This window comes from Tamandua tetradactyla, chromosome 12 (assembly GCF_023851605.1).
Source record: "Tamandua tetradactyla isolate mTamTet1 chromosome 12, mTamTet1.pri, whole genome shotgun sequence".
NCBI lineage: Eukaryota > Metazoa > Chordata > Mammalia > Pilosa > Myrmecophagidae > Tamandua > Tamandua tetradactyla.
The window spans coordinates 13,290,896-13,317,352 of NC_135338.1; the positions used below are offsets into that span (position 1 = coordinate 13,290,896).

The following is a 26,457-nucleotide window of genomic DNA, read 5'->3' on the forward strand; positions in this document are numbered from 1 at the left end:
GTTTTCTTAAAAGCATATTCTAAAGGAGACCATACAATAATTATTCTTTTGTTTCTGGTTTATTTTGCCTCATCAAATGTCCCACAGGTTCATTCACATCACTGGATGCTTCACAACTTCATTCCTTTTTGTAGCAGCACAATATCACTCATAAATATACACCATCATTCGCCAATCTACTTCTCTGTCAGTGCATCCTTCAGCCACCTGCATTCACCAGGCATCATGTATAGTGCCTAAAGTCCACAGTCCATCAACATTCTCAATTTTAAATAATTTCATTGTTCCCAAGAGAAAGATAACCAATAAACACACCCTCGCCAAATAGGAAATCTAAACCTTCCCTTAGTTCTTGTTCCTCCCCCCATCATTTACCCCTGCTGTTGCTGTGGTAGTGCTGATGTTTTCCTGTTAAACATGGTCCATGGCATGCAATAGCAATTTTCCCCCTGTACCCTGGACTTAAACACTCTTTGTACACAAATCCAATACCTTTGAAGTAGTTCTTGCAAGAATTTATTTATATTTCTAGTTTTGATCAGTGGGACACATAGGTCTATAGAATCCCTTTTAATCATGTTCACCTTCAATATGGTAAAATTACTAATAGACCCACTAGAGAACCACCTTCACTTCTATCTATTGCCTTATACTTGAGTTCAACCTCATTAGCTAACTGTTCACCCATCTCTAGCTTCTATGTATCTCTGAGTCCCCTATCTTCTGTATTATAAGCCTCTGATTTTACCTTTACCATGGTCATAAAAGTAGAGTCATACAGTATCTATGCTTTTGTGTCTGGCTAATTTCACTCAGCATTATGTCCTCAAGGTTCATGCATCTTGTCATGTGCTCCAGGACATCATTTCGTCTTACTGCTGCATAATATTCCATTGTATGTATATACCGCATTTTGTTGATCCACTCGTCTGTTGATGGGCATTTGAATTGTTTCCATCTTTTGACGACTATGAGTAATGCCACTATGAACTTGTCTGTTTATGTCACTGCTTTCAGCTCTTCTGGGCATATACCAAGTAGTGCTATTGCTGGGTCATATGGCATCTCGATATTTAGTTTCCTAAGGAACTGCCACACTGCCTTCCATAACAGCTGTACCGTTATACATTCCCACCAACAGTGCATACGTGTCCCAATTTCTCCACATCCTCTTCAACATTTGTAGTTTCCTGTTTCATAGCAGCCATTCTTATAGGTGTGAGGTGTCAAAATGCTTTTTTACAGTTAAGTTTGTTGGATTCAGAATCCAGACATCATATGTATACTGCATTTGATTTATATGTCTCTTGGGTCTCTTTTAAGCTATCAATATCCCTCTCCCTTTTCCTTGCTATTTATTTGTTAATTTTTTAAAAATCACACATTATTTATGGATTGTGCCATTTGCATTCCTAAGGTGTCATTTAACAAATTTGTCTAGCCTCATTTCCTGTAAACTTCCTGTTAGATCTAGAGGTTTTACAGATGTAGTTTATTTAACATATGTGTACTTCATAAACAGCGCTATATACTTTCTGTTCTGACGTTTCAGGGGCAATATATTGTCTGGTTGTCTCTCTTAAAGAGGTTAGAATTGATAAGGATGGGTTCAGGTTTTATTCCATCCATATAAATTTCCCCATTCATTATTAGCCTTTGTTCCAGTAATTTCATTAATTATCATTACCTGAATCACTTATTTCATTACAGGCTGCAAAATGGTGATATTATAACTCTGTCATCCTTTCTGAATTTATTTGCTGGAATTCTATAAAGAACTTTTTTATAACTCATTGCTTAACCTAAGGTACATATCAAGAAAAGCAATTAATGCCTGATTCTTTCCCTTTATTTATGAGTTTTCAAAATCGTTAGTTTTCTAGCATAATGCAGAGATGACTAATGTGATTTTTTATTATGATTCTGAAGCCATAGATTTTAACATTATTGCTGTTTTACTTCTTTGTCTAAATCATTCCATCTTTGGCGAGGGTCATGACAAAATGGGTCCCATGCCTTTGGATATGACCCCGGTAGATGTGCTAACCTCCCTACTTTCTGGTTCGAAAAGATGTTTTAGGATATCATGTCCCAAATCTGAAATTAGCTATTTCTTCATGGTTTCTTTTAGTGGGATAAAAATCTTTATGTCAGGAGTACTCACTTCTGCAATGTTGGTCTTTGTATCTAGGCCTTTTCAGTGGACAAAAATCTTCAGTGAAAATTTTTAAAGAGAAAATACATAATATATCCATGCTGATATTTCTAATTGAAATTTAGGATTGCACGGTTTTTACTTCTTTGATTTTTATATTTGTATCATTTTTCTCTAATGCTGAAAATCAGGGTTCCTAACTATTTTAACAAAATCAATATAAAAAATTAATATATTATTCTTAACACAATTTTGAATTAACAGTACCAGTATTATTACTAACAGTATGGTTTCTGCAAGTTCACAGTCCTTTTTGACCTTGAGATGTATCATACTATATACAAATAACTGGGTTCTAAATTAATTGAGGTTAAATAATCCAGTACCTTGTATAATTAGGTTCATTTGTTTCATTTTGCTTTTTACTTTAGGATTTTAGTGTTTCTATTTTTATTTATTTTTGCTTTACTTAAAAAATTTTAAAAAATGATTAAAGATTCATGATAGCTTAGCTGACATTTGTGTTGGTTTATTAAAAATAGATAACTAAAAGTCCTAGACGTATAGGAACAGTTTTAAGTTAGTCAAGGAAATGTTGTTAATCAAGAAAATATTTCCCATTGTTTTCTAAAATGACAGAGAAATTTGTTAAAATTAAAAGTGTCAGTCATTCCTAAATACTAACTGGAAGTTCAAGTCTATCTTAAAGGTATAACACACTACTACTACACACACTATTTCAAAACACTACTTCTGAAATTTTATAAAATCATCATTTTCTAAAGTATTAGTACCATCACCAGATCTTTGCATGAAACTTATATTAAATATACCTTTGCCTACTAATTTCAGATACTTCGTGCTCTCAGTTATATAGGTAACTGATCATCTATTTTCCTATGCCAAAGCAATTTTTGTGGGTAATTTTCATTGAGTATAAAGTTTATCCTGTAAAAAAATATATAGTCTGTCACGAAGTCTGGATTTTAAAACTTGAAATGTTTCGATTGGGTCATAAAAGTCTGTTTTTGCCGCAGTGTTATTAGCAAAATATACAATTGTAGAAAATGTCTCTTTCTGGGAGGGTAAATCCTAAGATGTATCATTCTGTGATTTCTTTTTTTCAGAGGCTGATAAAATACCAGTAATGCGTGGGCAGTGGTTTATTGATGGTACTTGGCAGCCTCTAGAAGAAGAAGAAAGTAATTTAATTGAGCAAGCACATCTCAGCCGTTTTAGGGGTCAGCAGATGCAGGAAAATTTTGATATTGAAGTGTCAAAATCCATAGATGGAAAAGATGGTAAGACCAATTCATACGTTTAATATATTCTGAAACCTAGTAAGTTGTGATAAAGTTTAGAGAAGTTCATAGGTTTGATATATTTATTCAGGAGGATTAGAATTTATACAATTCCTGTTTTTTTTAAACATTTGATTTTTATTGTAGAATTTGAAACAACTATGAATTTCTAAATTTTCCCTAATTTTTATTTTATGTAATATTTATGTTCAAGGGCATGACTCTAAAACAATCTACTATAAGTGTACAAATTTTTATAATGTAGTTCTAAATTAGTCCTTTTTATCAGTTTTCTTAGTTACCAAAGAAATTAAACTTGAAAAAATTCCCCCGCCATTATTTCAGGACAACAATTCGTTAATATTTTAATATTGTTTCTTGTCTTAAAGGGGGAAAAAAAACTTTACCTTTTTGTAAGTGCTTAGCACTTTCCATAGTGATAACCTTATATTTCTAATTTGAAACAATCTACTCCTTACATTTTCTTATTTAACATTTGGATATGTTTGTAAGAGTTTAAAAAACATTTATATAATAGCAAGGTGTTTTTATTATGTGTCTGAATCTTGAATAAAATTCAAAATATATGGTAAAGTTAAAAATACTTCTATTGTTCCATTTACTGCAGGCAGTGGGATCAGCTATTCTGGTGAGTATAACAGTGCAGGTAGATTAGAATTTGTAGATTTCACTCAATTTTTTTTCTGAAAGCATCTCTTCATCCATGCTTGCCTTTTTGGGGCGAAGTTTCTTGGCAAGCCCTATGAATCTAGTGAATTGAAATGCAAATTAAGTAATTTTTTTTCTTCCCCTTATAAAGCATCTCTAAAGCTCAGTATGTTCAAATAAGTCACAGAACGCAGATTGAAAAATGAATTATGTGGTTGGAAGTAATTGTTTATATAACATAATTAATGGCAAAATAAAGGTTTAGATTAACTGGGTATTTCTCCCCACTTACCCCCCACCCTTTTAATTAGTTACATCCAAGTCTTTTTTTCTCTCTCACTTTTGCTCTCATTTATTTATAGCTCTCTGACTATATATATATATATATATATATATATAAGTATATATATACTTACACATTTGTCACAAGTGAGGAAATTGAATAGTTTAACTTATAACAACTTAAAATATCTTTCATATTGGTTGATTAAATGCCTACATAACCGAGGAAAATTATGTCTTAAAATGTGGAATAAGTTAAATTTATTAAATCTAACAAATTTATATAATAGTTGTCTATTATGTGCCAGATACCGTACTCTAGGAATTTTAAATATATTATATTATTTTCCTAATCTGTGAAATCAAGTATGTCTTTAATTCACTATAAAATTCAGACTAAAACGTCTTAAAAACCAATATGTAAAGAACAGTTTAGTATAAGAGCTGTATCTACATTCCTGCAGATTGCTATAGAAACAATACTTTGTTCTGGTTGTAGCAAATTTTATATATATCTAATCTTCTGTTAGTGACAGAAATATTTTGTAACTTATCACCACTACCATAATAAACTCAAAAGCCTGCTTCATAGTATTTGTGGAAGGCAGAAGTTTTTATCATAAAATAATTTCATTGCTATTTGAGAAGGTTGAGCTTTGAATCTTTTCTCTTCTGTTAATTCTCAAGTCTTCTGCCTCACAAATACCTCTTTAAAAATCCAGTTTAGCTATTTAGATTGCTTACTATTATAGTATGCATGAAAAAATCCATGAGCTTGTAGGAAAAACAAATGGATGTGAAAATATTAGTAGATTGTTCCCCTGTCTTGTTCACTTGCTAATTCTCTGTGGATGTTGATCATCAGTTCTGTTCACCTTTAGATCCTGCTTACTTGGAGTCTAGTTTCTGTTACAAAAAAAAAAATTAGAATTTTATTTTTCTTTTTTGCTTCTACTTCCCAACTAATGTTAACTGTAGCAGAATATTTAAATTTTCTTCAAAGTGCCATAATTTTATGAGCCTATTATTTAAGTAAATCTAATATAAGTGCATGATTTATTTGAGTCGATTTTTTTAGTATTTCTTATCTGTATGTATGTATGTGTGTGTTAACTCTAGATGTCAACCTAGAATAGTAACATTTTTTGTTACCTTTAAAGGGTATATACATTTAGTGATATAATTTAAATTAATAACAGAAAATTGTTGAACTTTTGTAATGCTTTTGCACTGCAATGTTTCAAAATGATGATTCTTATATGTTTTTTAGAACAATTGATTTTTAAAACTGTTGTGGCGTGTAGGTAAAGCATCAGCATATTTTGCTAATAATCAAAGATTCAAAAGTTCAGTTCATTATATCCCATTGTCATAAATTTCTAGCCATTTATTTGTTATGCAGTGTTATATTAAACAGACGTTTATGTGTTGAGATGTGACATTTGAGTTTTGAAAATTATGGGAATTTTTTTAGTATATTTTAAAATTATAACTGAACTTAAGGAAAGAACATTTGCAGTCTAAGAGTCATGATTGTTGGTAAAGATGAAAATGTAATTTTTGATTATTTTGCTTATTACCTCCAGGCTTCTGATGTTTCATATTTCATTAGTTTAAGGGAAAAAAATACCTTTTCCACCTAAATTTTTTACATATGTAATAAAGCCTTGACTCTACATAATTAGGAGAATTGTAATGCTTCCATCTGCAGAGAACATATACTAGGCATTTTTGTGAAAGAAATAGAATTTCTGCTCTCAAGGAGGGAAGACAAAGCACAGATCAGAATAGTTACAAAAGAGTTAAATACAAGATAGTGTAGTAGACAATGAATATTATGCATTATGAAGACATATCTGAAATAGAGGCAGTGATCACAGTGCAGTGAAGCCTTATTAAAATTACTGTATTCAGGGACTCATACTAAGTGCTTTTAGGAATTTCAAAGATTTTTCCTCAGTGACATTAAAGTTTTTTTAAAAAATTCTTTTTTTAAAAGTTTTTTCTGACATTTTGTTTTGGTTAGGGTAATTATTGCTGCAAATAAAGTGGATATATTTCATATTTCCCCTGTATTAATTTCTCTGATAATCTCAAACTTGAATTTATGAGAGTTTAGTATACTTTTTAGCATAAAATACATAAAAAGTCATATTTTGTGAAATATGAATTTCATATTTCATATTTATTTCATATAAAATCATATAAAAATTCATATAAAATTTATTTCATATAAAATCATAAAGTGATTTTAGATACTTTAATATTTCTCTCTAAGAGTTAAAATGAACATTGATTCTCTCCCCACTCCACCCCCCAGGCTAGGAAATATTTATCTAGCCACCTGACAAATGAAAGCCTAAAGTTTCACCTGGAATGAATCATGCAGATGAAATTAAACCATCAAAGAAATAATTCGGTAAATCCTTAAATCTGATACTAGCTTAGTGTTTCACTCATTTTACAGTTTATCAGAGCACATGCAGTCATCAGTAAAAAAAAGGTTGAATAAAATGGATTTTATTGCACACTGCTCTGGCCAAAAAGTGTATAACCTCAATCTGATCATGAGAAAACATCATATAAACCTTAATTGAGGGACAAATACAAAATAACTGACCAGCACTCTTTTAAAAGTGTCAAGGCCGTGAAAGACAAAGGTTGGAGGAATTTGTCACAGATTGTTTGTGAGGAGAACAAGTTAATGAAATGCAACACCCTGGACTGGATCCTGCCTGGAAGAGCTAAAGGTTATTAGTGGAGAAATCTAAATAAAATCTGTATTTTGGTTATTATTATATTACCAATGTTAATTTCTTAGTTTATATAATTGTGCTATAATTATGTAAGATGCTTGCATGATGGAAGGTTGGGTCGAAGGGTATATGGTAATTCTCTACTATTTTTGCAACTTTTCTGTAAGTCTAAAATTAATTTCAGAATACAACATTTAAATGAGAAGAAAAAAGGCTAGCAGAAGAATTAAAGTAAAATATTTTAAAATATTCAGTTAACCCAAAAGAAATCGGGAAAGGAAGACCAGAGGAACAAAAAAATAGATGGGACAAAGAGAAAATAAATTTTAAAATGGTAGCCCTAAATCTAACCATATCAATAATTACAGAAATGTAAGTGATAAAAGTGAAAGACGTAACTATATACTGTTTTCAAGTGTAGCACTATAAATAAAAAGTCACAGATAGCTTGACAGTAAAAGAATGGTTTTTTATTGTTCAAGCTGATTTGGAGTGTTGTTGCAGCACAGCTGTTGGTGGATCTGTAAGCACTTACAACATTTAACAATCTGGCCTATAGAGTATGTGTTACTATCACTATTGCTGAATAAGGATATCCCAAAACTGAACATAGCATTTCAGAAGTAAAAAGTAAGGGGTTAAGGGGGTGTGCTAAATTTACTTTTTTTTTTTGGCATGGGCAGGCACGAGGAAACTAAATTTATATTTTTAACCAGCTTTCCTTTTCCTCTCACTTTGGTGACCAAGAGAATCCCCGCCATGGTATTATTTAATTTTCATAAAATTATCTAACTTAATTTCTCTGAAGTCCAAGGAAAATTGCCAGGATTTTTTTTTACATAGTTGCATCTTTGAGATGAGCAAACTGGCTTCTCTAAGTGGTTGAGATTATCCAAATTGCCAGCTTTTATAAAGTGAAATGTTGCTGAATTTTTCTGTTCCTTTCCAGAGATTAGTAAATCATCAGCAACATTTTTTGTTTGTTTTTTTATAATCTGCTGCCTTCAGAATTATATAATGAAAAATTTTAAGAGATAAATTAGTAAGGAGATTTATTGACAGTATTATATTTTAGTACTTTGTCTTTTTCATTGTTGTATAAGACTTTTATACATAAAAGAATGTTTTAATATTAACATTTAATAAATTACCATTTTCAGTTATGTTTTGAATTTATAACTTTTTAATACTACATAAGAATTCCTAACTTACACTTATTTAAAAAGAAAAAAATGAATAATGCTTTCTGGCACTTAATATTTTCTTTAACAGTGGTACTGGTTTGGATTGGTAGTAAATACTCTTTCTCTACTGTGTTTTTGGTAGTACCCATAATTCAGTGGTGTTGAAAACTTCTTAAATTAAGCTAACTATACTACAGGATGTGTAACAAAGCACATAACTTTCAAGTGAAAATAAAAAATTTTCAAAAGGAGGTAAATATATTTCTCTGTTTTTAGTATATTGGGGTGTTTGTCTTTTTTTTTCCTTAAACTATTTTTTAGGAAGAAAAACCTTCAGTTTTGTGTCTTGACTGGCTTTGTAAAAGCGTTTGCATAATTGTTTTTTGTATGCTGTATGATGAGGGTCACACGTCATTCTTTTTCCATGTGACTGTCTCATTATTGCAGCACCATTTATTGAATTTTTTGTGTGTGGGGGGGGCGATGGTGCACAGGCAAGGAATTGAACCTGGGTCTCCTGTGCATAATTTTTAAATGTGGTCAAATGGCCCATGTTTACCATTAATTCTCTTTTAGTATATATTGAGTAGTTTGTGGAAGTCTTAGTGCTAGATTTACAATATCTAAGTTTTGTTTCTTTGAGTAGTAAAGTCTCAAGTTTATGGCAATTTGATCTACTTCGATGTTAGCGTTTTCCTAATGAACTTTTTGTTTTAAGATGCTCCTCAGTAACTGATTAGAAGGCACCTGAAAGAAGGAATATTTTCAGTGAAGAATATTGCTTCAGTTGTCATTTGTACCTTTCTAAAGCATTGAGATGTTTTTATAATCCTTATGTAACAACTCAGCTTTTAGTCATAATCTCTAGTCTTCTGTAGCCATTTAAATACCTGTAGGCTTAAAGTGCCTTGTAGCATTTCTCAGTTCCCTTTTGTGACACAAATCTTTGCATATATTTCATCTGTATATACAAATATTTATTATATTTCTTAAACTGTACAGTAGGAATTAAATATTTTTGTGTTCAAGCAGTATTCAACCTTTGAATGTCAGGTTTATATAGAAAGGAGTAAGTAAAAATCAAATGTATAGAACATAAATTTGAACTAAGTCATAAAAGTTCTGTATTTCCTTAACTGAACTGGTAATAAATCGATTTGTAAGGTTCAATTTCAAGTGGATTTTTAAATAGTTGCTTACTTAAAATTGGAAAGAAATGTACTGAGGCATAACTAGTAAAATTTGACAGAGAAAATATTGATTGTAAGGTTATCGACTGATTTGACAAATATCAAGTCTATCCATGGCTTTAGACTCTGTCTGTTTCATGTTTACAAGATGACAAAGCACACACTTTTGCTAATGACATTTTACGATTTTTTATCATTTATAAAATTTTCCAAAAGAGAGCATTAGCAGTAGAATTTCCCATTTGATTTTTTTTTTTTGCATGGGCAGGCACTGAGAAGCAATATATACCAGGTCTCTGGCATAGCAGGCAAGAACTCTGCCTGCTGAGCCACCGTGGCCCTGATTTTTGTTTTTTAGTTTAAGTTTCATTTTTTAAGATCTTTTGACGTATTGAACAGAGTTGTGTAAAGACTATTTCTGTGAGAACCTGCCATTATACTTCAGCAATGGAAAGCATCTAGCAGAATGTATACTGTAGTATCTAATGCAGAAAAGCTGCATTAGATGTTTAAATTGACATTTATTGCTTTCTTGATTTGTATATCAACTGTTGGCTATGTCGTAGTCACAAATTTGATAAGCGTAAACAACCTTATTGTAAAGTTGGGGTTTACAAATCTAAGTGCTCAAAAAGGCTATAGTTTTTTTTTTCTATTTATGAAAAGACTTTACATGTGATAATCACAGTTGTCTTTAACAGATTAGCCTTTTTTTTTCCCAGTAAAAGTAGAGCATATATTTGATAAACATTAAGCTGTTATTTTGCTTTACTGTTTTTTAATTAGAAATTATATAAATAAAGCATTTAGAATAATGTTTGTCAAATATAACTTATTTTTTTAAGTTAATACAAAAAGGCAAAATGACAAACTTCATTTAAAATTTACTTTGAAGCTCAGTGTTTTTGCTTTCTTAGTTGTCTACCACCTCCCTCCCTTCTCCCTCCCTTCTCTGTTCAAATGGAGAGGATATAAGGAGAATACAGAAGCGGCAGGTCTTAAACGAAAGCGTTCCCAAGGTACAGTAATTGTAGTTTTATTTATCCATGTAGTTATATTCCTGGCTTATAGTATTCAGTTATTTTGCTATAAAATGTATTGAAAGAGTGAATTTGAAGTGAGAAATTTTTAGTTTTTAAAAACTGTGTTCTTTGCTTAGTGTTAGAACTATAGGTGCGTATAATCACTTGTCAACAATTATATAGGCCAAAAAGGAATATTCACCAATATTACGATGCTTTAAGCAATGTGTGGATGATTTAGAGGAACAAAATTTTCTTGGCTTTAGCATTATTCTCCATGTAGTATTGTAGTTTCAATGTTTTATACATACATCGCTTAAAACTGTTTTAATGAAATGTGGCTTAGAAACATTAGATGGAAATGCTTAAAACAGTTACTGTTATACATGAAATTAGAAAAGCAAAATAATTGTTAAACTCTTGCAAAATATTTTTTTTTAATCAATGGAAAGTTCTTTTAAAAGCTGAGTTAGTACATAATTTTCTTTGCATCCAAAGATATTGTTTGGTATGTTAATTTTATCTTGGTCTTATGTTCAGTGTTAGTAATGTATCCTAGCAGGTAAGTAAAATGTGAATTGGTTTTGCGTGCATTTTGAAATTGCATTTGTAATATAGCTGAGAAGTAAATTTGCTCATGAAGGATTTATATTTCTGTGTATTGCAGTTAGGAATAGATTTTGATAAAAATTTCTCTTTGTTTTAGTACACGAACACGGTTATATTCTATTATGTATTTAGCTTGAGGTATTTTCAACACATTTTAAATTTTTCTGGAGGGAAGCTCATTCATCTTTACATTAGAAGTGTCTGATTCTGGTATAGTTCTGCCAGTACCTACTTTGGGACAAGCCACTTAGTCTCTTTGTACTTCTGTCTTTATATGTAAGATGGGGCATAATATTTGCCTTGGGAGTGTTTTAAGAAAATAAATAAGGCAAATTATTTGAAGGTGCTTGGTTTTCTAGGTATGTGAATTTTTCTTATCTGTGTACAACAGATATTGAGTAAAGGTTTAGGGCCTTCAGAATATGAGAACTGTCAAATTATGAATTGGTAGATATGTTAGGGCAAATTTCTGAATTCATTGCTTCCACAGACATTGAATTTTTTGAGTGTGCTGGGCACTGTACTCAGGCACTTTTTGTTTTAGGGATATAAGCATGTTTAAGACACAGTCCCTGGGTGGGCCACGGTGGCTCAGCAGGCAGAATTCTCAGCTGCCATCCCATACACCCGGGTTCAATTCCCGGTGCCTGCCCATGCAAAAAAAAAAAGACACAGTCCCTAACCTCAAGCTTATGTATTTCCTGGAGTATGCAGGTTTGATTTTTTTTTTTTTTTTTTTTGAGAGCATGTTCTTACCAAGCATATACCCAGTTACAGTAATGTAATAACCATACTGATTTGGAAATCATGATAGAAAAACGTTCTTTGATTTCTTATTAAAACATGTTTCAACTTTGGATTTCTTCTGCAGTGAGCAATATCCAATGATAATTAACTTTCATATCCATTTCAGAAATACCTTATGTTCTAATTAGATCATTCTCTTCTCAGTTGAAAGGTAACTTTTTCCCTCAAATACCGCTTTTTTTAACTGAGTAGAATTTTCTTAGATCTTTTGATATTTTCAGTAAAATCAATAGAAGGAATGGAACATCAGTGTCCAAGCTATTGAGGACTATCAAGTATATATCCCTTGCACTTAATTAACAGTCACATCACCTGGGAAAGCAATAATAATCAAAATACGTATTAACTATGTGTTAGAGGTTAAGATTATGGTAGTTCAGTCATGTGGATAAGTACTGGTGGTTTACAGACGCTACAGGTTTAATAAGCTGCTATTTGCTGTAGTTGGTTAATCGTTTATAAAATAAAGTCCCTATATATTGTTTACTTTACATAAATATGGGTTTAACTGAAATAGTTTTCTGTTCAACAGAGTTAAATATATGAACTGGACTATGTGATATTAATTTAAAAATAGTTGTATTATGATTTTTCACACAATGAAGTTTGTCTTAGAGATCTTCAAGTTAGATTTTCCTTTTTGCAACAGCTATTCATAGTTTCAAGTTGAGTAGAAACCATGTGGACTGGCACAGTGTGGATGAAGTATATCTTTACAGTGATGCAACAACATCTAAAATCGCAAGAACAGTTACCCAAAAACTGGGGTTTTCTAAAGGTAATTGTTAAATATTGCTATAATTTTCAAATTTGGGGAATCTGACTTTCTTCTTACACATTCAAATTAGACCATACACATGCTTTTTTTACTATATTTTAAATATATGTTAAATTAAACTTAGTGACAGGTACTATCCGGGTAAATGAAACTTTTGAGGTGATAGAGTTGACATGTATTCATCAATGAATAATTGTATATTTATAATGATCTGACAAAGATCAATAAATGTCTTTTGTGCTTTTTAAAAGAACAAAAGCAGTCTAACCCGAGGCAGTGATGTGAAAAGAAAACATGGCTTTTGAAACAAACTACATTTTCCATTGGATTTAGTGACAAGGTGGTGGTCATTGGTGAATTTAGATGGACTAACGGGGGAAAAGCCAGATTGCATGGGTTGAAAATTAAGTAGAAAATGAGGAAATAGAGGCAGTGAAAATAGACAACCCTTTAAAGAAATCTGACTGAAAGAAAGAAAGGGGAATGGTACCTGGGGAATGTAAGAGCATATCAAAAAAATTTTTTTTTAGATTTTGTTACGTCTGATACAAGTTTTTGACAATCCTATTTTTAATTTTAATTCCTTTGATAAATTTGAATATCTTTTTATGCGTTTATTAGTTGTATTTCTTATTTTGTGGATTATTTCCTATCTTTAGCCCATTTTGCTATTTTAGTGGTTGACCTTTTACTTTTTGATTAATAAGCTCTCTTTGTAAATGTAGGTGATTAAACTTAGTATGTGTCATATTTTGCAAAATTTTTCCCAGTTTGCCATTCATCTTTTATCTATGTTTCATAGTATTTTTTTTAATAGAAGTTTTAATTTTTACTTAGTTCGTCCTTCCTTCATTTTCTTTTTCTTGATAGTTTCTGGCCTTGTTGTCATTTCTATTTGAGCACTCTATATCAGAGTTGATCAATATAGATCATCTTATGAATTTTATTTCCCCCTACCCAGTGAGATTTTTTCCGACATTGCTTTTACTCTTTTCTTTTTCTTTCAACATACTGTGAAAATGCTGTTTCTCAGAATAAACAAGTAAACTTAGAATCATATTTTCCCACAGCATCCAGTAGTGGGACCAGACTCCACCGAGGTTACGTAGAAGAAGCCACACTGGAAGACAAGCCTTTGCAGACTACCCACGTTGTGTTTGTCGTGCACGGCATCGGGCAGAAAATGGACCAAGGAAGAATTATCAAAAATACAGCCATGTGAGTTCTTTGATGAATACATTCTACGTCTGGCCTAAAATCCAAACTTTTTCCAGGTTATGCAATACTAACAGAGTTTTCATTCCACCGCATGGTTCTACAGTGCCCACTATTCTATATCTCTCAAGTTATACATCAAGTTTGTGGACCAAATTTCAAGAGTGATTATATCTAGATGATAATGTTGTATGTTTGTTTGTTTTTTCTGCCACCATGAGAGAAGGAGTGGTATAAGAAAGCCTTTGTGATGTACTTTTAATATGTTTTATGTATCCAGAGGTTAAAAAAAAAAAGCTATAACTTTGAGAATTCTTATTTCTCATTGGGTGGCATGAATGGAAACCTCTAACCCTACCAATAACTCATTTGGGATGCCCTCAACACATTAAAGTTTGGCCCTTAAAAAAAATGAAAAAAAAGATCTAGTTTTAAGTTTTTATCTTACTCTGAACTACAGAAACCGAGAATACAGCAAGGCTGCATAACTATGAAAAAGCTACGAATTGTTTAAATTGTCAGATAGATACTTAACCTATCCTATTAATTGCTACCAGAGTAAACTGAACTCTAGATTTTATACTGAGAACAGTAGATGTTTTCCTAACACATCAGGCAGGTTATTCACCTTATTAATTTATTTATACTCAGCTTTATTCTAAAAACTATATAAGATATTGTTGAGTGTGAATATATGTATGTTACAGAAATGATAAGGACTGTCTTAAAAGGAGATGGTAGGATGTTAGGGTTCTACCACAAATTCAGCTCTGAGCCAGTAGCCAGTAAAAAGAAAAATCTGGGCGGGCCGCGGTGGCTCAGCGGGCAAGAGTGCTTGCCTGCCGTGCCGGAGGACCCCGGTTCGATTCCCGGCCCCAGCCCATGTAAAAAAACAAACAAACAAACAAAATATAATAAAACAAGAAAATGTTTAAAAAATGTTTCCCTTTCTTCCTCCTTTCCTTCCTTCCATCCTTCCTTCCTTCTCTGTCTTTCCTTCCTTTCCTCCCTCTCTCTTTAAAAAAAAAAAAAAAAAAAAAAGAAAAATCTGATCAGTTACAGGTTTATGATATTATGAGAACAAACCAGTTGCTGATAAGAAGCACAATTTATCTGATTGTGAGGCTTCAAATAAAATGTATTTGAGTCCCTAAGAAGCAAACACTGTGTGATCTTGTGAACTGTATTCCCAACAACATTTCAACAACTCTGAGTCTTGTTTAATTTTTATTGTAATATCCCTTAATGCCAGCTAATGGAGTAAAATAAACTTCAACCTGAAACAAAGAAGAAAACACTTTGTCAAAGACCATCTCCACACTTTGTATTACAGGATCCCTTCTCTCTGATCCTGCTAGAGTTTTTTGATCAGTTTCACATTATTTCCCATAATATTTATATTCTTCTGTCAGGATGCAAATTTTTGGCTTAGATAGCTTGTAATTTCAGAAGTAGGTTTGTAGGTATGTTCTCTCTGGATCCGTTGATAAATAGGAAGATATCAGGTTGATTTCTTTGAGTGTGAGAGAAAACCTAAACCCAAAAAAGGCTTAGACCAAAAAGAAGATTTAATAGCTCCTAAAACTACTAAATACATTAAATTTATTTATTAAATTTAATTTATTAAATATATGGCTCAAACAAGTCATAGCATCCAGTTTCTGTCTTCTACCGTTCTTCATTTTGAAGCTCTCCTCAGACATCTCCAGTGGTTCTGTAGCTCTAGATCTTATATCCTGAATGTTCAAGTTCAGAATAAAAAAAGTCTTTGTTTCCAGAAGTTCCAACTAGTCTATGCTTTCATTGCCTGAATCCATCTACATTTTAATGAATACAGGGTCTGAATGGCCAAAATTTGTCATAGTCCCCCCCTAGAATCAGGTGGAAGTGGTCTTCACCATAACGATAGGGAGAGGTGGAGCCACAGATGAAAATCGAGAGCTGTTCATTATTGCAAGTAGGGTAGATGAATGCAAGGTGGCTCGAAAAATCAAGTGTCCATTACAGGATGATTGTCATCATTCCTTCAGAGACATATTAATTCTATGGAGAATTTCCCAGTGGATTTATAATCAAACAGAAAGGAATTCTGCCTAATAACATGAAAAAACCAATGGCATTTCTTTTCATTTCCCTGCTTTCTACCATTCCTGTTAGTCGTCTGGAAGTATGAAGAATGTAAAATCCACTTCTTTATCAGTCCCATTCTGAAGCTTATTTGTACTTAGGATTTGATTTATGAGACAGCAGTTGAAATGAACAACCTACCTAAGGGGTTTAGCACACTCTGCTTCATTGGCAACCTTTTGTTCTCTGAGGATCTTTTGAAATCATGCCTCAGATGTCTGAAAACAGAGGTTCTTCCCTCTTGCCTTATGTTAACAAATCTTCTAATGAATTCAAACTGTTTTAATCATTTTTGTTCCAGCAAAATGTTTTTATTTACATGAGTCCTAAAATCAGAATTTATTTGCTAAAAGTGGTGACTGTATTTCAAATACATTGGGTTTACTTTCTGTGAAGTTTTATTGCAAGAGAAATCTTCACTGAACTTGTGTATGTAATGCTATAAATTGGTGATTTTAAAACTGTGATTTTAGAAGAGTATAAAGAGAATTTCAGTTAAGCATGGCAAATCAAACAAATCAGCTTACCTTGACACCCTTCTCACTAAAAATGATAGCAAGGGAATTTTAAAAGGAAAAAAGGTATAAATTCTTAAGTAGGAATGAGTGGGAGAAGAGACAATAGCACACAACAATTTCAACAAAACTTAATTTTTTGATAGGTTTCATCATTCACAAGTCAAAATAATAAAACAATGAATAGAGTGAAAAGGCTGACTACTATCCCTCTCTTCCCTCATTATCCCTTGTTCTTGTGTCTCAAAGCAGTGTTACTCAGTATTTTATATTCTTTCAAGGATTCAGTAGGAAAATAATTATTTTTTTTTTTACACAAAATGTGACATCATACACACTGTTCTAGACCTTGCTTTTTTTAATTAAAAAAATATGTCTTGGAAATTTTATTCATATTCTTAAAACTATTAATTGTTTTCTAATTGAAAGAATTATAAAGACTTTTTTCAGAACTATTTATTGATCCTTAATTGGACAGAAATTCTTAGATGCTGTTACGCTCTTCCTTTAGTTCGTAGTTCTCAGACTATGAACTAAACATGCAATGCTCAGCAGGAGAACTATGAAGTTTAATAAGCTTAAAGCAGGTTGAAATCATGAGTTTTGTACCTGGTAGTACAACGGCACAGTGATAGGTCCTAGTCTCAGTGGTAGTAAATATTTTTAAATCATTCCTTTTTCTCATTTCTGCCATCCTGTGTTAGTCTCAATGTTTCTCATGTAGTCAGAACATACAAATTTAGACAATGTATTGTATCATTTTATTTATTTATTTATTTATTTATTTTTTGGGAGTGCATGGTCCGGGAATAGAACCCGGGTCTCCCGCATGAAAGGCAGGCATTCTACTACTGAACCACCCGTGCACCCTATATTTTACCATTTTAATGAGGCACTTTTGGGGACATAGGAATAGTGTCTCTCTCTCTCTCCTCCCTTTCCCTCTCCCATGTCTTCTTTGATGTCTTTCTTTTCTCCTTTCCTTCCTTTTTTAAAGATTCACTCCAGTTAATTATAATGAAGTGATACAATAGACGTATTTCCTAAATGTTATCTACTTATGTAATCATTTCAGAATTATAATAGTAATCACAGTTGAGGATTGTGTAAGTTTGCCTTAGGAAGTGATATCACCGTAAGCAAATACATTTCTGAACTTATAACCCAAATCAGGGTTTATCAGCCTCAGCATTACTGCATTTTTGTCTAGATAATTCTTTCTTGTGTGGGGCTGTCCTGTGTCTTTTAGTAGGTTTAGCAGCATTCCTGGCCTCTACCCACTAGATTATAATAGTACCCATAGTTGTGACAATGAAAAATGTCCCCAGACATTGCCAGTTGGGAAGCATTATTCTAAATGAATTTTTTTGTGTGTGTAAATTCAGACATTAACACATATACCACTTCCTAATTATTATATCACAATGAAATATGTAAGTACTATATACCCATCAAAAATAAGTGGGAGGGATGCACTGGTAGTTCAATGGTAGAATTCTCACCTGCCATGCCAGGAGACCTGGGTTCGATTCCCAGCCCATGAATTCCAAAAAGAAAAAAAAAAGAAAATCAACAGACAGTGCTGCTATAATGAGATATTTGCATGGAAAAAAGGATGAAATGTGACCCCCACTGCACAGCATTAAAAAAAAAAATGAATGAGCTGGGTAAAAAAAATATTAGAAATTAGTATATATTCTTATTTTGCATTTATTTGTTAAAAGTAAGCATTCGTATAGATGGCAAAGAAGCTTAAAAAGTGTATCTGGAACCATTATTTTAGCGTCTACTGTGAACAAGGTTCTTTTAGACTTTGTGAGAAATAAAAAGATCCTACCTTCAGTTCTGGAGTTTGGCAACTATCTTTGCTTTCATTGATGTGATGATAAGGATAATACATTTTCTTTTTGAAAACCTAGAATCATTTTACATTTTTCAAAGGCAACTTTGAGGATATAGAGTCTATAAAATGTAATTATGTTATAAGTAATGCCTTATATAATACTGGATATGGAGAGAAAGACTTTTTAATAAGTAGTGTTGGGAAAACTAGATAGCCATATGGAAGGAAAATAAAATTAGATCCATTTTTCATACCAGAATAAACTTCAGATGGATCACATTTAAATAAGAAATGAAGCCGTTTTTAAATGGGGGAAGGCGGGTTGAAATCTTTTATACTTTGGGAGTAAAGAAAACTGTCATGGTTTGATCTAGAAGCAATAGGGAAAACATTGATAGATATAATGAGATTTTAAAAAAAACTTATGGAAAAAGAAAGGAAAAACAAACTGAGGGAAAATATGTACAACTCCTATCCAGATAAAGGATTACTATCCCTAATATGTAAAGAATTTCTAAAGATAAAGAAAAAAATGCCCTACTACCCTAGTGAAAATATGCTAAATATGTAAATTGTCAATTCCCAGAAAAGGAAATGCAAATGGCTCTTAACTATATGAAATGATGTTCAATCTTACTAATAAAATGTACATTAAAATTAAACTAAGGTGCCATTCCTTGACTATCAGATTAGTAAAAATCTGAAAGTTTGACCACATATTCTTTTAGCCAGGTGGTAGGTAATAGGCATTCTTATTGTGCTAGTGGAATGCAGTAGAGGAGAATGTGGCAACATTTATCAAAATAGCATATGCATTTACCCTTTGACCAGCAAATCTATTTCTGCTAATCAGCTCAAAGATAATATCAGCAAGAATACAAATGGATTTATGCACAAGGCTGTTCATTGTACATTAATTGTAAAAGAAGCTACCCAAATGTCCAGTGGTAAGAGACTTAGTTACATAAACCGTCATTACCATCCATACAATGGAATACTATATAGTTGTAAAAAGCAATGAAAAAGATCTCTATATATTCTATGCCTTTTTTAAAAGATCCACAAGAAACTTCTGGTTAGACTGACCAAGAAAAAAAGGGAAGACTCAGATTACCAAGGTCAGGAATGAAAAAAGGGAACATTATTATCAACGTTTCAGAAATAAAAGGACTATAAGAATACTATACACAATTGTATGCCAACAGATTAGAGGGCCTAGAGGAGATGAACAAATTCCTAGAAACACACAAATTATCTAGACTGATTAAAAACAAAATAGGAAGTTTGAATAAACCTATAATAATACACTTCTTTGAATTAATAATCAAAAATCCTCCCACTCAAAAAAAAAAAAAAGACAGGGGGCAGAACCAGATGGCTTCACTGGCTAATTCTACCAAATATTTAAAGAAGAATTAGCACAAATTCTTCCTATGTCTTCCAAAAAATAGAAGAGGAAGGAAGACTTATCAGCTCATTCTCTAAGGCCATTATTACCCTGATAACAAAACCAGATGAAGACATCACAAGAAGACTATAGGTCAGAATCCCTAATAAATATTGACACAATTATTTCCACAGAGTATCAGCACATCAAAAATAACCATATAAAAATGGTTACATACCATGAACAAGTAGAATTTATCGCAGGAATGCAACATTGGTTCAACGTAGGAAAATCAATGTAATACCCATATTAATAAAATAAAGGACAAATGAAGAACATAATCATCTCAATAGTTGCAGAAAAAGCAATTGACAAAAATCCAACACCCTTTCATTTTAAGAACACTCAAACTAGGAACAGAAGGGAACTTCCTCAGTCTGACAAGAGTCCAAAGGACTTCTGGTCTACCAAGATGGGAGCATGAGATACTCTCAGGTTCTGTTACCCACAGAATCTTCAAACAGCCAACAAAAACTGGCAGAGCCATCTTTCTCAGAGCTCCATTACAGTTAAAGGGTTGAAGTAATTGGGCAAACGCTGAATCAAGAAAACACAACTTCAAAAGAATAGGAGGGTGGGCCATGGTGGCTCAGCAGGCTGAGTTCTTGCCTGCCATGGCATAGACTCGGGTCCAGTTCTTGGTGCCTGCCCATGCAAAAACAAACAAACAAACAAATAAAAAACCTGTATTATTAAAAAAAAAAAAGGGTAGGAAAAGCTCATGGCCCTTGCTAATAAACATGTAAGTGGTGCTGGATTAAGAAAAATACCATTTGTAGCTATAATAAATTAATGCATCCAAGTGATGCTCATCAACTGCTCACATCACCAAAAGGGGGAAAACACAATGTATATATCCCCTATTGGAAGTACACAAAACTACTTATGGAGGTAGTCTTGCTAAAATAGAATAACTTGAGTCTAATCAAGATCTGTTATTTCACTACCAATTCACAGGAAATAGGGGATCTAGGAGCAGTTAAATAACACTATAGTGTTGCAGTCAATAAAAATCAGACAATGGGAAACTCTACAGGACAAAAAAAAAAATTGTAAAGCAAAAATAAAAGGAGGAATAGGAAACCATAGATTAAAAGACACTTTAGAGACATGTCGACTAATGGCAATACATAGACTGTATTTGGATCTCAACGAAAACAACTCAGAAATTTTTACTGTTATAACATTTATAGTCCAAGTGGGAAATTGGGACATCTGAACTAGATACTTGTTGAAATTAAAGGATTCTTTTTGGTGTGATAATAGTTCTGAATAGGTTATATATAGTTCTACATTTTAGAAATATGCACTAAACTTTACAGATGAAGTAGTGATGTCCACCCTCATCACTATTCCTTTGCTTTAAAATATGAGGGTGGAGGAGAAAATAACTAAAAAAGGGAGATTTGAGGCATGGTGAAACTGTTCCATATCTTGATTGTGGATAGCTATAAATCTATATATGTGTTAAAATTCATATGACACCAAAAGGGAAAAAGTTCATTTGGCTGTATTAAAATTTAAAATATAAAATTGAAAACTACGTGTTTTGGGATGAATGAGTGGAGGAATAAACTAAATAAGACAGGCCACAACTTGCTAATACTTGGAGGTGGGTGATGGTACATGGTGTTCATTATACTATTCTCTCTACTTTTTTATGCATTTTGAAATTTTTCATAAAAAAACATACTTAGTTATTCAGAATATAAGGTAAAAGTTTGGAATATTTTAAACCATAGATGGCAAATCTAGGAAAATAGCTTTGAAATGGTGGTACCCTCTTGTTGCAAACTATTGCTTAGTGTCATAGTAATTGAAATATAATTGAGTGAAGTAGAATATTTTAGGTAAATTAAAACATTCAGATTAAAGATTTTATACTATGTTAATGCATCTGTGAAGTTACTCTGATGGACCTTTGTTCATTTTGTCTTTTATTTTTTTAGGATGAGAGAAGCTGCAAGAAAGATAGAAGAAAAGCATTTTTCTAACCATGCAACACATGTTGAATTTCTGCCTGTTGAGTGGCGGTCAAAACTTACACTTGATGGAGGTACATTTTGTTCAAAAATTGAAGTATTTAACCAATGGCAAACTTTCGCCAAATAATGTAGAAAGTCTTAGAAAAGATTGTTCATTGGGAACGAAATTCTTCAGTTTTTGTTTTGAGTTATATGTTCTTTGTTCTAGATTATTTACTAAAATACATTGGTTTTCAAAATAATTATTTTGACATATATAATTTTAAAACACTAAATCAGTTTTCGCCCATAGCACTGCTTTCATGCATGTCTTTGCTGTATTTAGGGAATAGAATGTTAAAGGAACTAAATGTTTTCTAAATTTTTTGATAGAAAAATAATTTATCAATACTTTAAAAAATTTCTTGTCCACTATTCCATGAGCTTACATTTGCTTTCGAATAATTTTCCTCTCCTATGTTTGGAAGATAAAAACCTCAGATTTGGTTTGGTTTGGTTTTGCTCCTGCATTCCTTAGGCAAGTGAATCATAATCTAATGTAAAGAGATTGTACAATGTGTTTGTTGAAATCATTTTCATTTTATTCCTTAAAGAGCTGTTATCAGTCAAAATATGCATATCTTAACAAATTTGTATCCTCTGATTATTAAAACTAATCAATCAAAATAGAATGTTTAGCTTAATTTATATGTCTGAATAATGAGAAAAGTGCACTGGACATATTAGCAGCTGTCTTTTGTGGAGCATTTACTATGTGCCTGGCACTCTGTCGTTCATTTTTACATGGATTATCTTATTTAATTGTTTAATTATTGAAATTTATTGAAAAGGTACATTAACTCAACTAAGAATGGCAAGCAGAACCCAGTTCTGTATCATGCCAGAGCCTGTGTTCATCACAATGCTAAGGTGCCTTCCTAGATGATTTCCAAAGATCCTTATAAGTCTGTAATTCTCTCAATAGTTTAAACCTAATAGAAAGCTACAAACTCTTTAGGGGTTTTGTTAAATGTTAGTTCATTCATATTGTTCACATTCCTGAGGAGCCTGAGAAATTTATCTGGGTGAATGGAAAGTGCCCAAAAGAATGTGTTCTTGCTACACCACAACTTTGCTTATTAACTGCTACTGCTGGCTATTTTTCAGTCACTGGCTTTTTTTTTTTTTTTTTTTTTTTTTTGGCTCAGTGCACCCTTTGATGCCATTTGTGTTGGATCTTCCTGACTTATGATTTGTCCCATTTTAGATAATTTTTGCACTATTAGAATATTGCCTAACTTCAGAAGTGCAACAGGGACTTCTGGTTCTGGGAAAATACCAGCCTACATATTCAGAGATACTTCTTATGAAATGCCTCACCTAAAATATGCTGGATAAACTTTTTAAAATTATTCTTTTTTCTTAAACTTCCTTAAATTATTTTTTTTCTTAAATTATTTAAATTTTCTTTTTTCTTAAAGTTTCTTAAATTCTTTTGGGGAAAATCAGAGTCACCTTTTGCCTGAGAGCCTGGTTTTTAATAAACCACAAGCACAGGAAATAGAAGACAAAGCCTTCTGTGGCTTAGGCATGGTTGAAACTCGGAGTGGACGGTCCACTCCAATCAAGAAGGTGGAGTGAGGCACTTCAGGGCTCCATCCCCCCACAAAACCTTTGAACAACCAGCAAAAAAGTGGCAGAAACGTATTTCTCAAAGCTCCAGAAAACAGTTAAAGGACTTCAGTAATAGTGTGTTGGAGATTGAATCGTGTTCCCCACAAAAGGCACGTTCAGGTCCTAACCTTGGGTGTGAGCCTGTTTGTAAATAGGACCTTAGAAGATGTTGTTAGTTAAGTTGTACCCAAACTAAATGAACATAAGCCTTAATCCAATATGGCTGAAGTACTTATTAGCAAAGGACATTGGACGCAGAAAGAGAAGAGGACATGGGGAGGAGCCAGAAGCTCTTAAGTCAACAACCCAAAAGACAAAGAAGACACCCGTATGTGTTTTGTCATGTAATGGAAAAGCCAAGGAACCCCAAAGATTGTGGGCCAGCCAGAAGATAACAACCCTGGGAGGGAGCAAGCCTTCCAGACTTTGAACCCATGAACCAATAAATTCCTGTGTCAAGCCAGTTCATTGTATGGTATTTGTTTTAGCAGCTAGAACACTGAAACACAGAGCTAGGACAGAATCAAGAAAAAGCCTACTTAAAAGTGGTAAAATCTTGTTGCCCCACCCCAACCCTTCACCCCCTTGGCACAGAGCTGGCCTGCTCCCAGTGTGGAACCCTGGTCTCAGTTCTGGACGGAGCAGAGTAACCCTTGTGCACATTCTGGGAGCAGGTTTATCTGGTAGAATCTGTCCACTAGTGGCCTGTGAGACTGGCTCCACCTCCCTCCCCCCCCGAACTTGCCCCGTGTGTAGAAGGCAGCTCACAGCGCTCTCCTACAGAGTTCTGTGGAAAAGCAATCAAGGGATTGCTGGCTGTAGGATGTAACAGTGCAGTGCCCAGGACTGTGAGGAAACTGTTTCCTAGGAAAGAGGGGACATTCAGAACCATGTAAACGGAGAATTCCTAGTGCCACATGCTCATATGCAAGACGAGATGCATGCTCAGAAAGGATCAGGGTTCACCCCTATGAGCTATTTTCTAAGCTCATTTGTACATAAGCTGAAGAAGAGAGCACTTGCACAGGTCAGACTACAAAGATGAGAAAGATATTTTCTTTTGTCCCCTCTTCTTTTCCTTTTTTTTCATTAGTTCCTGGTAATCGAGAAAAGCTCTGTCATAGCACTAGCTGGATACAATGTTAAGTTACAGATACCATTTGGTGGGAGAACCACATATCCTAAAATGACTCCATTTTAGTAGCATCCTTGGGCTCTTGGCATAAGCAAATGCCAGTCCTCCAAGAACACGTTTTAAATGCAGGCCTCATAGATTTCCTGTTGATGAGGTTCCAAGAAACGTGACTTCTTAATTTAAACTCTTGAAACACATAAGAAAGCAAGCTATCATGAGCAAGAGTTTGCAGAAACTGCAATTTCTAAATCTAACCTACAAAGACCACATATGTTGGATTAGCAGACAGAGAAAACAAATATATTTAATGGTTTAAAGAAATTAAAGAAGACATTGAAATTATGATGAAAGAAAAATAAAGTAACAGAAAAATTGACTAGTCAGTGGACTTCAAAGCAAAGAAAATTATCAAGGATGAAAAGTGATATTGCATAATAAAACAAAAGGTTCAATCCACCAAGAAGGTATAACAATCCTACATGTATATGCATCTAACAGTAGAGTCTCAAAATATGAAGCAGAGCAACTTGGGCAGCCAGCAGCCCAACTTTCCAAAGGCTCTCAGCCTGCCACCTCCCACAGCACCTGGCATGCACACACTCTGCCGCCAGGTGACTAAAAGGAAGGTCAGCCTGGCAGGAGGGACAGGGAAGGAGGAGCCCAAGAGGAGGTCAGTGAGGCTGTTAGCTAAACCTGCTCCTGCAAACGTGGAAAGGAAGCTGAAAAAAGGCTGGGAGAAAGGGTAAATCTTCAGTCAAAAAAAGTACAACCGAAAGGAAAAGGGGAGCAAAGAGAAAACAAGCTGAAGTAGCTGGCCAAGAAACTAAGGAAGATTTACCTGTCGAAAATGAAGAAACTAAAAATGAGGAGTCTAGCCTCTGATGAAGCAGAAGAAAAAGAAGTCAAGTCTGATAAATATCATATACCATTACTTATCAGTGCTCCCTGTTTCTCCCTTCTTGTACATTTCAGAGGAATATTTTTATCAACTGTTTTGTAAATGCAAGTTTTTTTAGTAACTCTAGAAAAAATGTTTTAAAGAAGTAGATTGAAATCCTACCTCATCACATTTTTTAAGTGTAAATTCTTTTTTTTAGGAAGGTAAATCATTTGCTGGTTGTTTACTTTTTGGTACAACCAGAAAATAATGGGATATTGAATTACAGGCAGCCTTGACTGTCTTGAATGTCAAAATAATATCCCATGGGGGAGGGGGGGTAGTTTTTATACCCTATAATACATTGCATAGTATATGACAATTTGAAGTCAGTCATGCATTTGTTGTATGTCAGACATTTTAAATTACTTCTATGCCCATGTTTTTTAGTAAAATTGTTTCTTACAACTGCTCCATGATCTTGACTTTCCCTATCAGAACTGTGTGCATTATGTAATATCCTTGGTTGTGGTCATTCAGTATTCCTAATAACTTTATTATATGCTGTGAAAGATTGGATATGTAGGTATATACTGTGTTTAATATTAAATTGTAAATTACTGGGACTTAATGATGGAAAAGCCTATGAGCATTTGAAGATATTGGCACTTGATATCCTCTTAAGGAAATCTTGCCTCCAAATTTTAAGCTGGAAAGTCACTGGAATAACTTTAGAAAAGAATTACGACTACATGGCTTTTTAGATTTCCAGTACATACATTAAGAATTGGGTACAAATTGTTCATAATGTCTGTGTGCTGTTCTTCAAAACAATCAATAAAATCTATTATGAAAAAAATATATATGAAGCAAAACTGATAGATCTGAAAGGAGAAATGGACAAGTC

General features: G+C 33.1%; 1 protein-coding gene across 2 annotated transcripts in view; it reads left to right on the forward strand.

The window, feature by feature from the left end:
- DDHD1 (DDHD domain containing 1) overlaps window positions 1-26,457 on the forward strand; it is a 92,274-nt gene that overhangs the window by 33,742 nt on the left and 32,075 nt on the right. For both annotated transcript variants that reach the window (XM_077122608.1, XM_077122611.1), the window contains exons 3-6: window positions 3,283-3,456; window positions 12,625-12,753; window positions 13,824-13,971; window positions 21,850-21,956. In XM_077122608.1, coding sequence (XP_076978723.1) covers window positions 3,283-3,456; window positions 12,625-12,753; window positions 13,824-13,971; window positions 21,850-21,956 — 558 coding nt within the window. The remainder of the gene's footprint in view (window positions 1-3,282; window positions 3,457-12,624; window positions 12,754-13,823; window positions 13,972-21,849; window positions 21,957-26,457) is intronic.